This window comes from Pipistrellus kuhlii, unplaced genomic scaffold (assembly GCF_014108245.1).
Source record: "Pipistrellus kuhlii isolate mPipKuh1 unplaced genomic scaffold, mPipKuh1.p scaffold_m20_p_3, whole genome shotgun sequence".
Classification (NCBI taxonomy): Eukaryota; Metazoa; Chordata; class Mammalia; order Chiroptera; family Vespertilionidae; genus Pipistrellus; species Pipistrellus kuhlii.
In genome coordinates this window covers 16148828-16160985 of record NW_023425529.1, presented here as the reverse complement: position 1 = coordinate 16160985, position 12158 = coordinate 16148828, and the positions used below count along the sequence as shown (strand labels likewise).

Here is a 12158-nt window from a genome sequence, read left to right as displayed (position 1 = left end):
AGAGGGCAGCCCCCCTCCCCTGCTCCTGTCTGGGGTTTGGCCCCCTCCTTGCCCCCATGACTCACAAAGTCCTGCTGGGCTGGGAAAGCAAGAGTCTTAGGGATCAAGCTGCCCTAAGTCTCGGCCACGCTCGGAGGGAAGACAGGTCTTAGCGTCGGAGGCCCAAGGAGCAGCTGTCGGGGTTTGGGTGTATTTGCATGAGGGCAGCAGGTGGCTGAGATTTCCCTGACAAATCACAGGCCCCAGCGGCCCCGCCTCCGGAGACACCTGTCTCCTCCCAGGCCAGCCAGCGCCGCTCCCTCCTCCAGCCTCCAGCCGCCACAGACTCTGATAGGAATGACGGTCCGGCCAGGATCTCCACGTTCTTTATTGACAGGCTGGGATGGGGCAGGGGGCTTACTCTCCCCGCTCAGCCTCCTCCTTTGAAGCAGCCAGGCCCTGCCCTGGCCATTTCTTTCCAGGGAGGCATCTGCCCTCGGTCTGTCCTGGGGCTGCAGGCCCATCCACTGGGGCCAGGCCTGACTCCTCAGACCCGGCGAGTTCTAGGCTGGTCTGTGCAGCGTCCGCTGAGCCCAGGGCTGGATGGCCCTTGTGATCCCCAAGGCAGTGGGGGTGCAGGGACAGGGAGCTCGCTGTGCTGCTCCGGTCACAGTCACAGGGGCCTTCGTGTGGGTACGGCACCGAGGCAGCCCTTCAGGAGTCATGTAGGGGCTAGCTCAGCCCCTCACAGCTCCTCTCGGACCCGAGGCAGCTTCCCAGTCTTGTCCTGGCCCCGCGGAGGCCTGCGGCCGGGGGGTTCTGGAGCAGGGTCTCTGCTGGGCATGTCTTCCTCCTCATCATCACCCTCCTCCTCCACCTCCTCCTCCTCCTTCTCTCCCGGCTCCTGAAGCAGCTCCTTGGCTTCTGTCCACTCCTGACAGGGAGGCGGGAGGAGAGTCGGGCCCAATCCCGGCATCCACCCTCCCCAAGGACCCTCCCCGGGTCATGCCAGCCCCTGCCCCTCACCCAGCAACCGGCCCAGGCTTCACACACCTGCTCCCTGTGCTCGGGCGCCCACGTGTGCCACAGCGCCAGGGCGCAGCGCCGGCCCCGGGTCACGGCCCACACCCCGTGGGGGTTCTCCCCGCCGGAGCTGAAGGCCACGAGGCGTCCGCAGCGAGGTCGGACCTGCGCCTGGGGGGTGAGGGCAGGCTCAGCTCCAGGGGCGGGCCCTCGGAGCTCGAGGCCCTGGCTCCTGGACTAGGACAGGGAGGCGGCGGGCATGGAGAGACCAGTTCTCTGGCCCATCACTCACTCCTCAGTTCTGGGGCTGTCTGGCGGCCAAGGGGAGACTGGCCTCCCCTCGGGGAGCACCCATGCTGGACAGGCTAAAGGAGCTGGAGCCAAAGGCAGGAGGGGTCTCCATCCAGTGCCTCCCGAGGGTCCCCTCCCTCTTGCCCTGACACTCGTTCAACTGTGTGTGAAGTAGTCTGCAGCATGAGGCAGGACCAGGCTCCGGGCGCTGGGCATGAGGATCTTGGGGACCATCTCACCCCACGGAGGGCGTGGGCTGTAGGTGCTGTTGGTGGTCAGCAGGCAAGGAAGGAAGGCAGAGAGCTCCCGGTGATGAGGAATCACTGTCCCTCTCCTCTGCCTATTCCCAGACCCTAGTTTCTACCTGGCACAGGGACGTTGGGTCCTGTGCTCAGCACCCTTCCTTAGGAGGTGAGGCAAACACGAAGGCAAGTCTGCAGGGGTCACGTGATCTCCTGTGGGGGGCGGGGACGGAGTGGGGGGGGCTGTTCGACCGCTGCTGGAGAGCCCTGAACAGAGACGTGGTGGGAAGAGCTGGGAGGCCAGGAGAGGGATCAGGTGGCCCCCGCCATTTCCCTGCATTTGCCTCTGGGATCCTTCTGTTTTGAATCCTGAGCCCACAGCTGTGCTCCCTGCCCCAAACCCTCCCCCTCACCTCCCTTACCCTGACGGTGAGGGCGTTGGGCTCTGTGAAGAACAGGTCCCCGCCCTGGAAGTCATCGTTGAGGTAGAGGAGTCCACTGGAGGGGGAAGACAGGAGGCGGTGAGGTCCCAGCCCGGCGACCCTGCCTGGCGCCCCTGCCTGGCGCCCCTGCCCGGCGCCCCTGCCCGGCGCCCCTGCCCGGCGCCCCTGCCCGGCGCCCCTGCCCGGCGCCCCTGCCGGCCCCGGGAGGGCTGCCCACCTGTAGTCCCGGTACGTGTAGGCGGGGGGCTCCCGCCAGCACTCGCCCGTGTCGGGGTCCAGAACGCAGTTGTCGGCATGCACGGGGTGACTCAGGTCCATGCGCTGCTCCTGCTCCCCTGGGGAGCACAGGGGCCTGGTGAACGCCTCTGCGCCCTGCAGCCTGGGCCCACCCACCACCATCCACACCCCCCGCGGCCTGGGCCCACCCACCACCTTCCACACCCCCCGCGGCCTGGGCCCACCCACCACCATCCACACCCCCCGCGGCCTGGGCCCACCCACCACCATCCACCCCCCACCCCACCCCCCCCCCGCGGCCTGGGCCCACCCACCACCATCCACACCCCCCCCGCGGCCTGGGCCCACCCACCACCACCCACACCCCCCCCCCCCCCCCCCGCGGCCTGGGCCCACCCACCACCATCCACACCCCCCGCGGCCTGGGCCCACCCACCACCATCCACACCCCCCGCGGCCTGGGCCCACCCACCACCATCCACACCCCCGTGGTGTGGGGGTCCCCGCTGAGCTGAGAGGCCAGGCCTTAGGAGGGACGATGAACCCACACCGTCAGGGGGTGCTGAGGCTCTGCAGCCCCCACAGGCCCCGGAGGTCAGGCCAGGGAGGCACAGTGGGGCACGGCAATCACCTTTGATGGCCGTGCGGCACACCAGGTGCGTGAAGGAGAGGTGCAGCGGCCGCTCCGGGGAGAAGTAGGCCTGCGTCAGGGTCCGCACACGCTCGCTCGCTTCCAGGAGCAGCTTGGCACCCTGGGTGCTCACAGCGCCGGCCCGGGCCAGCTGTGGGCGGGGGGAGGGAGGGCACGAAGGAGGGAGGCGACGGGAAGGTGAGTGTGGAGTCTCTCCGTGTCCAGCTCTGTCCATCAGCCCCAGCTGCTCCTTCCAGTGGCTCCATGACAACCCCTCCTGGATCCCCGGGAGAAGCCCCTCCATGGGAGAAGCCCAGGCCCTGGCGCCAGCCTCCCGGCGCCCTCTTTCCCAGACCTGAGCATCAGGCGAGGACATGGATCCCTCCCCGCTCACCTGTGCCGCCTTCAGCACCGTGAGCCCCTCGAAGTGCTCGTGGGCGGTGTGAGGGGATCGGCGGCCCCGGTAGCCAGACCTGGCTCCGGCCTCGGCTGCGTCCTAAAGAGGGAGAGTTGGCTGTGGGTCACCGTCCGGCCCCGGACTTTTTCCTGCCTCACTGCCCACGGACTACAAGACTTTCTCTCCAGCCCTCCTGCTCCCAGAGGTCTCTGGAAGACACTGGAAGCTCCCAGAGGTCTCTGGAAGACGCTGGAAGCTCCCAGAGGTCTCTGGAAGACGCTGGAAGCTCCCAGAGGTCTCTGGAAGACGCTGGAAGCTCCCAGAGGTCTCTGGAAGACGCTGGAAGCTCCCAGAGGTCTCTGGAAGACGCTGGAAGCTCCCAGAGGTCTCTGGTGGCTCCTTTGCCGGAGCTGCGGCCTTCCCCGGGGAGTGGCATGCCTTCCCCTCTGTATCCTCGCTCCCTGCTAAAGACCTGGCGGCTCACTGGCGGGGGGCTGTGCACAGAACTCCGGAGAGCGCCTGAGAGGGCAAGGACGGCTGGGAAAGGGGTGCAGGAAGGGTGATCACCCCCTGGGGGGCTAAGGACAGAGGAGCCAGAACTCCCGGCAGGAAGCTCGGCGGCCAGGCCAGGTCCAGGCGAGGCACCGCTCTCTGACCTCTCTCCACTTGACACGCTGTTGGAGAACATGTGAACCCTTGACCTGAACCCCCACATTGTGTGTGGGGTCTCCTGGTATTTGGCTGTCCTTTCCTGGCACCTATTCTCCTGCCTGCTTTGTGAAACTCAGTTAAAATACCATCACCTAAAAAAAAAAAAGTTGAAACCAGTCTGGCTCAGAGGAATAGAGCGTCGGCCTGCGGACTGAAGGGTCCCAGGTTCGATTCTGGTCAAGGGCATGTACCTTGGTTGCTTCTAACTCTCTATCCCTCTCCCTTCCTCTCTGTAAAAAATCAATAAAATATATTTTTTAAAAATAAGTAAATAAAATACCACCACCTAATTATTCCATATATAAACCTCATCTCAGAAACCACCTAATCACACAAGCCATCTAACCTTCTATTCTTTTTAAAATATATATATATATATATATATATATATATATATATTATTGATTTTTTTACAGAGAAGAAGAGAGAGGGATAGAGAGTTAGAAGCATCGATGAGAGAGAAACATCAATCAGCTGCCTCTTGCACACCCCCGACTGGGGATGTGCCCGCAACCAAGGTACATGCCCTTGACTGGAATCGAACCTGGGACCCTTCGGTCCTCAGGCTGACGCATTATCCACTGAGCCAAACCGGTTAGAGCTAACCTTCTATTCTTATATTCATTCATTCATTCATTCACTCATTCATTCTTTCACTCACTCACTCACTCATTCCACCAATTTGTACTGAGCATCTACTATGTGCCAGGCACACTGCTCTAGGCACTGGGGGCACAACTGTGAGCGTGAAAAGGCCCCTGCTGCTGAGCCATCAGCCCAGCCGGTATAAAAAAAAAGGGGGGGGGGCTTACATTTTCAGATAACAAACAAACAAATCAGATGAATTCAGATAAATGTTATGAAGAGAAAACAAAACAAAACAGAGCTACAACTTAGAGCGTGCCCAGGCAGGGGCTGGCAGACAGCTACGTGGTGAGGTGACATCTGAGGGGAAACCCAACGATATGAAGGAGTCCCTTGAATAAGGGAGAGAAAAGTGTTCCAGGCAGCAGAAACAGCAAGTGCAAAGGGCCCGGCCAGAGTGGTTAGTGTGACCGAGCCACAGAAAGGTCTGATCCTTGCATCGCCCCAGGTCTCCCCCTGACTGTCCTCTCCCACTGCCTTTCCCCACGCTGCCCCAGAGGGACCTCCCAGTCCTCTAGGATGGTGGCGACTCCAGACCCTGCACTGCAAGGTTCTACAGGAACAAGAAAGTCACCGCTCCTTGAACACTTGAAGCAGCCGTCCTACCCTCCTGGGTAGGGTACAAAAGGCCCTTCACCGTCTCTCCTCTAATTCCAGCTCTGATCCCTCCCCTGGTGCTCCTCTAATTAACACACAGCCTGGTGATAACGGTGACAGCTTCTAAATGCTGAGTGCTTTCTTCTGAGATCTTGGCCATGTACTCACTCACTTAATGCTCACAACAACTGAGACAAAGCCGCTGCATTTAGCCCCACGTTACAGACAAGGAAGCGAGGCTCAGAGATGCTGAAATACATGGCCCAACGCCACACAGGCAGTCCCTGTGGGGTCTGCCCTGAGTGCGTAGCCCCTGTGCTCCACCGCAATCCCCAGATCGCCTGGGCCTTCTCCCTCGAAGCCCGACTCCCCTCCTTTTCTCGGTCTCGTCCTTGCACTGAGCTCAAATGCCACCCTGCCCCAGGCTCTCTATGACCTTGCATTCTGGTGCTTCTGTCTGAAGGAGTACGTCCTTCTTAGATCAAACTTAACCACCACTCTAAGTGTGTCTCTACATCGGACTCCTTCTCTCCACAGTGAGCCCCAGACGCAGAGTCTGGCTCACCTCGCTCTCCCTGGAACCTAGACGCTCCGAGTACACAGCACGCTCTCCAAGCGTGTGTGCTGAAGGAGCACTAGCCTAGAATGAAGGCTGATGCTTCCTAAAATGGCAGGCTCAGCCTGCAAATATCAACCCAAACTAGGAGGGAATTCAATGGATGGGAAAATAAGCCTACGTGTCCACTGAGCCATCAGCCAAGCCAGTAATGAAATCCTAACCCACATATTCCCAATGTCCTATGCCTTTATATTTTTTTCTTTTCTTTTTTAAATTGATTTTTTTTTTTTTTTTTTACAGAGAGGAAGGGAGTGGGATAGAGAGCTAGAGCTAGAAACGTCAATGAGAGAGAAACATCAGCCGATTCCTGCACACCCCACACTGGGGATGTGCCCGCAATCAAGGTACATGCCCTTGTACCAGAATTGAACCTGAGACCCTTCAGTCCACGCCGACACTCTAGTCACTGAGCCAAACCAGCTTCGCTGCCTTTATATTCTTTATTTTCTTTTGTTCTTCCTGTTAACTTCTAGCAAAATCCGTATGTGAAGAATGTAAGGGGGAAAAGGAAGAATGTCCACGCCAAGCCCTCTAAGTCGAGAGGAAAAGGAACTTGTCCACAGCAGTGAGGCAGAGGCAAGCCCAGTCCCGGCTGGGGAGTCAGAGAAGTCAGAACAGGGGCAGGCAGCTCTGCCTGGGGCCCCTTACTAGCCAACGGTGCCACACAGCCAGGGGTCTTCATTTTTAAGGATATTTTTATTGATTTCAGAAAGGGATGGAGAAGGAGAGAGAGACAGGAACATCAATGAGAGAGAATCACTGCACGCCCCACACTGGTGATGGAGCCCACAATCCGGGCATGTGCCCGGACCGGGAATTGAACCGTGACCTTGTGAGCCACCACCGAGCCACGCGGGCCTGGTGTTCTTTCATAGGTCTCCTTACCTTGGCCAGCTGCAGCAGCACCCCACACTCAGCTGGGGTGAGCAGACCGTCCAGCACCGCGCGCTCGGACCCGTTCAGCTGCCTTGCATCCTGGGTCAGGGTTACTCCCTCCAGGAGGAGGACATCTGCAGGGGAAGGGGTGAGGAAGAGGAGACTGAGGGCCCCCTGAAAGCTGGCCCAGCGGGAGCCCCAGCGGGCAGCCCCAGACCCGCCGGGATCCTGCCTCCTGCCTCCTGCCTCCTGCGCACCCAGGAACTCACCCTTCCAGTCAGTCAAGGGCTTCGGCTGGGGAGGCTCATGGTCCCAAGGTCGCTGCTCTTGATCCTCTCTCGGGGGTGAGAGACATGCTCAGTGGATGCACAGACCAGTCCAGATCCATTTTACCCGGACCCCGCCCCGCAGGACCCCTCCAGGCCCCTCCCACCACCAGCCTCTCCTACCTGAGCTTTTCTCTCAGTGACTCGGGGATGAAAGCTGCTGGAGTCCAGGGATCCTGGAACAGTCAAGAAAAGCGCCTTCACCCACCAAGTCCAGCCCCGATCCCTGGTACTAGCCTCTGAACTACCACGTTCATAGGCTCTGCTTCCAGAGGGCAGGGCGGAGGTGGGGGAGGCCCCGGGTGCTGGCCCAAACTCTGTAATAACAACTTCCGTAGCATCTTGGCCGGGTAAGAGCTTTGTACGTGGAAGTGGGATGGCGAGAAGAGGAGTTACTCACAGGATCCTTGAAGCTGGTCCCCAGGTGCTCCATGGCATAGTAGAGCTGCCTCTTCTCGCCCAGGGACTGAAGGACGAAGCGCTGGATGTCCTGAGGCGGGTGGACAGCGGAGGAGGGCCCGGGGAGGAGGAGAGACAAGGAGAAGGTAAGTGGAGCAGGGAAGTGAAGGCAGGGCAGCCCCAGGTTCCAGGGGACAGTCCGCCTGCTCCATACACACTTCACCATGCCTCTCGCTCAACGCTCCTCCCTCAGCCGCTGCAGGACACTTGGGCTCAAATGGGGGGGAGAAGTCTGTGTGTAGGGTGGGGGCAGGCAGGGGTGAGGATGAGGGAAGAAAGATGGGCTGGCACTTGGACTGGAATCCGAAGTGGGGAGCAGGGCGTGGAAACACGGCAGTGCTGGACCTTGGGTTGTCTCTGGAACCAGAGAGCTTGGGCCGGAAGGGGAGAAGGGGGCAGAGTCCAGGTCACTGCTCAGGTCTATGTGAGTTAGAGCTCACAGGGTGAGGGTAGGGTGGAGAGGTACCTCTCTCGGCCCCAGGCCGGGTCTCGGCTCTCCCAGCTGGGTCTGGTACTGGTTCAGAGCTTCCTTGGCAGCCTCATCCTCCGGATAAAAGAGCAGGAAACTCAGGACATTTTCCACAGCCTGGGACAGATTCCCCACTGGAGAGAGAGAGCCACAGGGAGGGGTGGGCACACAGACCGAGGATGGCCGTGATCCCAGGCAGAGGCAGGGAGGACAGGTGGACAGAAAGGTGCTCTCCCAATGCCAACCAACGCCGAGGGCCCCCCCCACCCCCTTCCCTCAGACATGCTCCTCCACTGCTTCTTGTCAAAGCCGAACTCAAACCTACCTGAGCTGAGGGGCAGAACGCAAGGGGAGGAAGAGAGGAGAGAACAGAGGAAGGTGAGAAGCAGCAAGGGCAGGAGGGGCCCTGGGACCCATCTCCTGAGCTTCCCACAGTGGCGCCCAAGCAAAGCCAGTGAGAGTCCTCCAGCAGTGACAGTCCCCGCGGAGCCCTGACCAACGACAGAGCCAGAGACAGACGGGAGGGATGGAGAGACGGGGCCCAGGACACCCTCAAAGACAAGCCTTCCCCTAGACCGGTTTCCAACCCATCACCCCCAGGATTGGAATCCATCATCCCTTCCCCAACAGCGTACCCTGAGCATGGGCCTCCTGCAGCCGCCTCAGCTGGCTGGGGAGGAAGTCGGGGACCGGGAAGCTTCGACCAGGGCGAGTGGCTGTCTCCTCCACACAGCGCTGCCGGCACTGCAGGACCCGAATCCAGTGCCCTGCGGAGGACACACACACGCTATTCGGCTTGTTCTGCTTCCCCTCCTGGCCCTGTGACTCCACCATCCTCCCAGCGCCTTACCGGCAATAGCCTCATAGAGACCCCCCTGGCTCCCGGGTCCTTCCTCCTCCTCCTCCTCCTCTCTCTGGAGTTCCTCAGGCCCCTCGCAGCCAGCCCGGCAGCTCTCCAGCTGAGCCAGGCTCTCCTGCAGGGCCTCCTCCAGCCTGGGGAGGGCCAGTGCTGCCTCCTGGCGCCCCAGGAGCTCCAGGCCGGAGTCATAGGCCGCCTGTTGGAGAGGGGAGTAGTCAGACCCCTGAGACCTTTGGGGAGAGGGTGCCCAACGGGATTGGGAGGTAGAAAGAAGGGGAGGGATGTCTCCTTCGGGGCGTGGACTCCAGGCCCCACTTCACCTTGGCCTCAGGATTGGAGCGTTAGAACATGGGGCTTAGGGATCCCTAGGAAGAAAATGAAGTCCCACCCAAGGTCACAGAGAACGGTACTCAGATCTCCTGATGCCCAAGATACATAGGGATACAGTCCCGGGGAGACTGGTGTATCCTGTTAGTCAAGGGCTGGGGGGAGGGACAGGGGTCCTGCTGAGGGTCTCACCCAGTGTGGGGGCGTCTCCAGGTCCCGGAAGCTCTGCGGCCGAACCCCAGACATGCGTCTGTACTTAGCCATGTCCTCCCGCATCTGCAGGTGCGTGGGGTTTGCCACAAAGAAGGTGTGAGCAGCGGCGGCTGCCAGGTCCAGCTTCTTCAGCTGAATTGGGGGGGGGGGGGAGAGGGAGTCAGCGCCCTGAGGGGTGGGTGTCAGACCTCTGCCTCTCACCAGCCTCCCCATCCCAGACACACTCCTGGGGCTGCCCCAGAGCCTTTTCTGGAAGACTCCTCGGTGCCAACTGCCCACCCCCACGCTCCAGGCCCCCGGGGGACATCACTATGTCGGCCCTCTCAGGAGTCTGGCAGCCAAGGAAAGGGGAATAAACACTTCGGAGCCGGTGAGCTGTGGACAGAGGGGCCTCAGTGTGGGAGACAAGGTGTGAGTGAGGGCTAAGCGCAGTGGTCAGGGGCAGAGACCTGATGGAAAAGCGAAACCCGTAGGTCTCTAGGACCCTGAGGGGAGGTATGTGACCAGCCCCTCTCTCCCCCGAGCCACGTAGACTGCAGCTACCGTCCAGGAGCTGCGCAGTGTCCACGCCCCCGACGCCCCCCACCAGCATACACACACACACACACCGCACCCCTAGACGTCCGTGCTCACGGCCCCCAGCCCAGCTGGCCCCTCTCCTCTCACCTCCCCGAAGCTCCCTCCGGCCTCAAGGGAAGGCTCCCTCTCACCCTCCTCCCTTCCTTCCCCTCCCAGCGGCGGCTTTCGCCCCAACCCTCTCCGCCGCACCCCCAGGAAGAAGCAGCGCTCCCCGCCCCCACCCCCCCTCGGAGGCCAAAGACCTTCTAAGATTTCAGGCCCTTTCCCTCCGTCTTCCATTTCCTTCCACCCGCTTCCCGACCCCGTCCCACGCCAGCTTTGCTCGCACTCTGATGGGGTCCGGAATGCAGGGCCCGCGCAGAGGCCGGAGGTCCGTTAGACCGCCCCCCGCAGCCCCACCCGGGCCCCGGCGCTGTAGCCCGCCCCCTCCCGGCGAGCGCCCGCAGCACAGCGCCGCGCGGCGGGCGGACCCGCACCTGGTAGTAGGCCCTCTGCAGGTAGTTGTACGGCTCCCGGCGGCGGAAGGCGTCCCGCACGGCGCCCCCCACGCGGAGCCGCGCCGCGCCCCCGGGCCCCAGCCTCCGCGCGGCGCACTGGCTCAGGCACTCGGCGCGGCGCAGCGCGGCGCGGAGCAGCAGCCGCTCCCAGGCCCCAGGGGCCGCGCCGGGCGGGGGGTCGGGGCCCGGGGCGTCGGGGAGCGCGGCCTCGGCCGCACAGCGCGCCCCGCAGTCCCGCCGCGTGCGGCCCAGCTCGTCGAGGCTCCGCAGCGCCTCCCGCAGCAGCGCCACGGCCGGCGCCCAGGCCCCCGCCGAGTAGGCGCGCAGCCCGTCGGCGTAGAGCAGGTCGGGAGCCTGAGGGGGCGCCCCGGGGGACAGCGTGGCCAGGCCCGGGGGCTCGGGGGACCCCGGGGGAGGCAGCAGGAGCAGCAGCAGCAGCAAGCGGAGGAGCCGGAGCATGGTGCCCGAGCCTCCGGCGGCGGCTGCCCGAAGAAAATGCGGGCGCGGAGGAGAGAGAGGAAAGGGGGCAGGAAGAGGGAGGGGAAAGGAAGAAGAGATGGAGAGGAGGGGAGGAAGGGAGAAGGAATGAATGAGCGGAGCCAGCGAGACCTGGAGAGCCCAGTGTGTGAGAGAGAAGCCAGATGGAGCCTGGCAGAGAGTGGAGAGAATCCTGGCAGTGCCGTTGGTTCGAGTGTCCCGGATTCTCCACGGTTGGAGGCTCCATCCCTTGTCAGGGCGCATACAAAAACAGCCAATGAGTGCATGAATAATAGATGGAACAACAGATCGATGTTTCTCTCGCCCTTAACCTTCCTCTCTGTCTCTAAAAGCAAACAACAATTTTTTTTAAAAAAGGTAAATGAAGAAAGCAGTCTTTAAGAAGAGTTGGGTTGCCCTAACCGATTTGTCTCAGTGGATAGAGCAGAGGCCTGCGGACTGAGGGGGTCCCGGGTTCAATTCTGGTCAAGGGCATATGCCCGGGATTCCCAGTAGGGGGCGTGCAGGAGGCAGCCAATCAGTGATTTTCTCCCTCTCCTTTCTTCTCTGAAATCAATAAAAATATGTTAAAAAGAAGAGTTCTCTCTCATTGGTGTTTCTATATCTCTCTTCCTCTCTGAAATCAATAAAAATATTAAAAGAAGAAGAAGAAGAAGAAGAAGAAGAAGAAGAAGGGTTGGTACAGCATCCTATGAACCAGGACACAGTTCATTTCCCAATCAGGGCACATGCCTGGATTGCGGTCTCGATCTCCAATGTGAGGTAGGAGGCAGCTGATCAATGATTCTCTCTCACTGATTTTCTATCTCATTCCCTCCTTTCCTCTCTGAAGTTAATAAAAAATATTTTTAGCCAAAACCGGTTTGGCTCCGTGGATAGAGCGTCGGCCTGCGCGGACTGAAAGGTCCCAGGTTTGATTCCAGCCAAAGGCATGTACCTTGGTTGTGGGCACATCCCCTCAGTAGGGGGCGTGCAAGAGGCAGCTGATCTATGTTTCTCTCTCATCGATGTTTCTAACTCTATCCCTCTCTCTTCCTCTCTGAAAAAATCAATAAAATACATTTAAAAAAATATTTTTAAAAAGAAGAGTTGGGTAGTGTGGGATGAGAAACAGACCATGGACAGAAGAAGGCAAGGGCCAGAGCCTGAGGCCCCAGGAAAGGGAGTCACAAGCCCGCCCCCACCCAATTCCTGGAAAAGAGCTTCGGAGAACGGCACGGGGGAGGGTAAATTCCAGGCC

At 60.8% G+C, this 12158-nt stretch overlaps 1 protein-coding gene across 1 annotated transcript; it reads right to left on the bottom strand.

The window, feature by feature from the left end:
* Nucleotides 1–350: 350 nt before the first annotated feature.
* P3H3 (prolyl 3-hydroxylase 3) lies at nucleotides 351–11083 on the bottom strand. The gene is made up of 15 exons (XM_036457960.2): nucleotides 10400–11083; nucleotides 9324–9476; nucleotides 8796–9000; nucleotides 8581–8712; nucleotides 7943–8079; nucleotides 7418–7507; nucleotides 7141–7193; nucleotides 6961–7028; nucleotides 6701–6825; nucleotides 3241–3342; nucleotides 2847–2997; nucleotides 2196–2313; nucleotides 1958–2033; nucleotides 1033–1173; nucleotides 351–913 (listed from the first exon to the last, which is right to left on the bottom strand). The coding sequence occupies exons 1-15, from the start codon at nucleotides 10877–10879 to the stop codon at nucleotides 725–727; spliced, it is 2220 nt and encodes a 739-aa protein (XP_036313853.1). The 5' UTR covers nucleotides 10880–11083; the 3' UTR covers nucleotides 351–724.
* Nucleotides 11084–12158: the final 1075 nt, after the last annotated feature.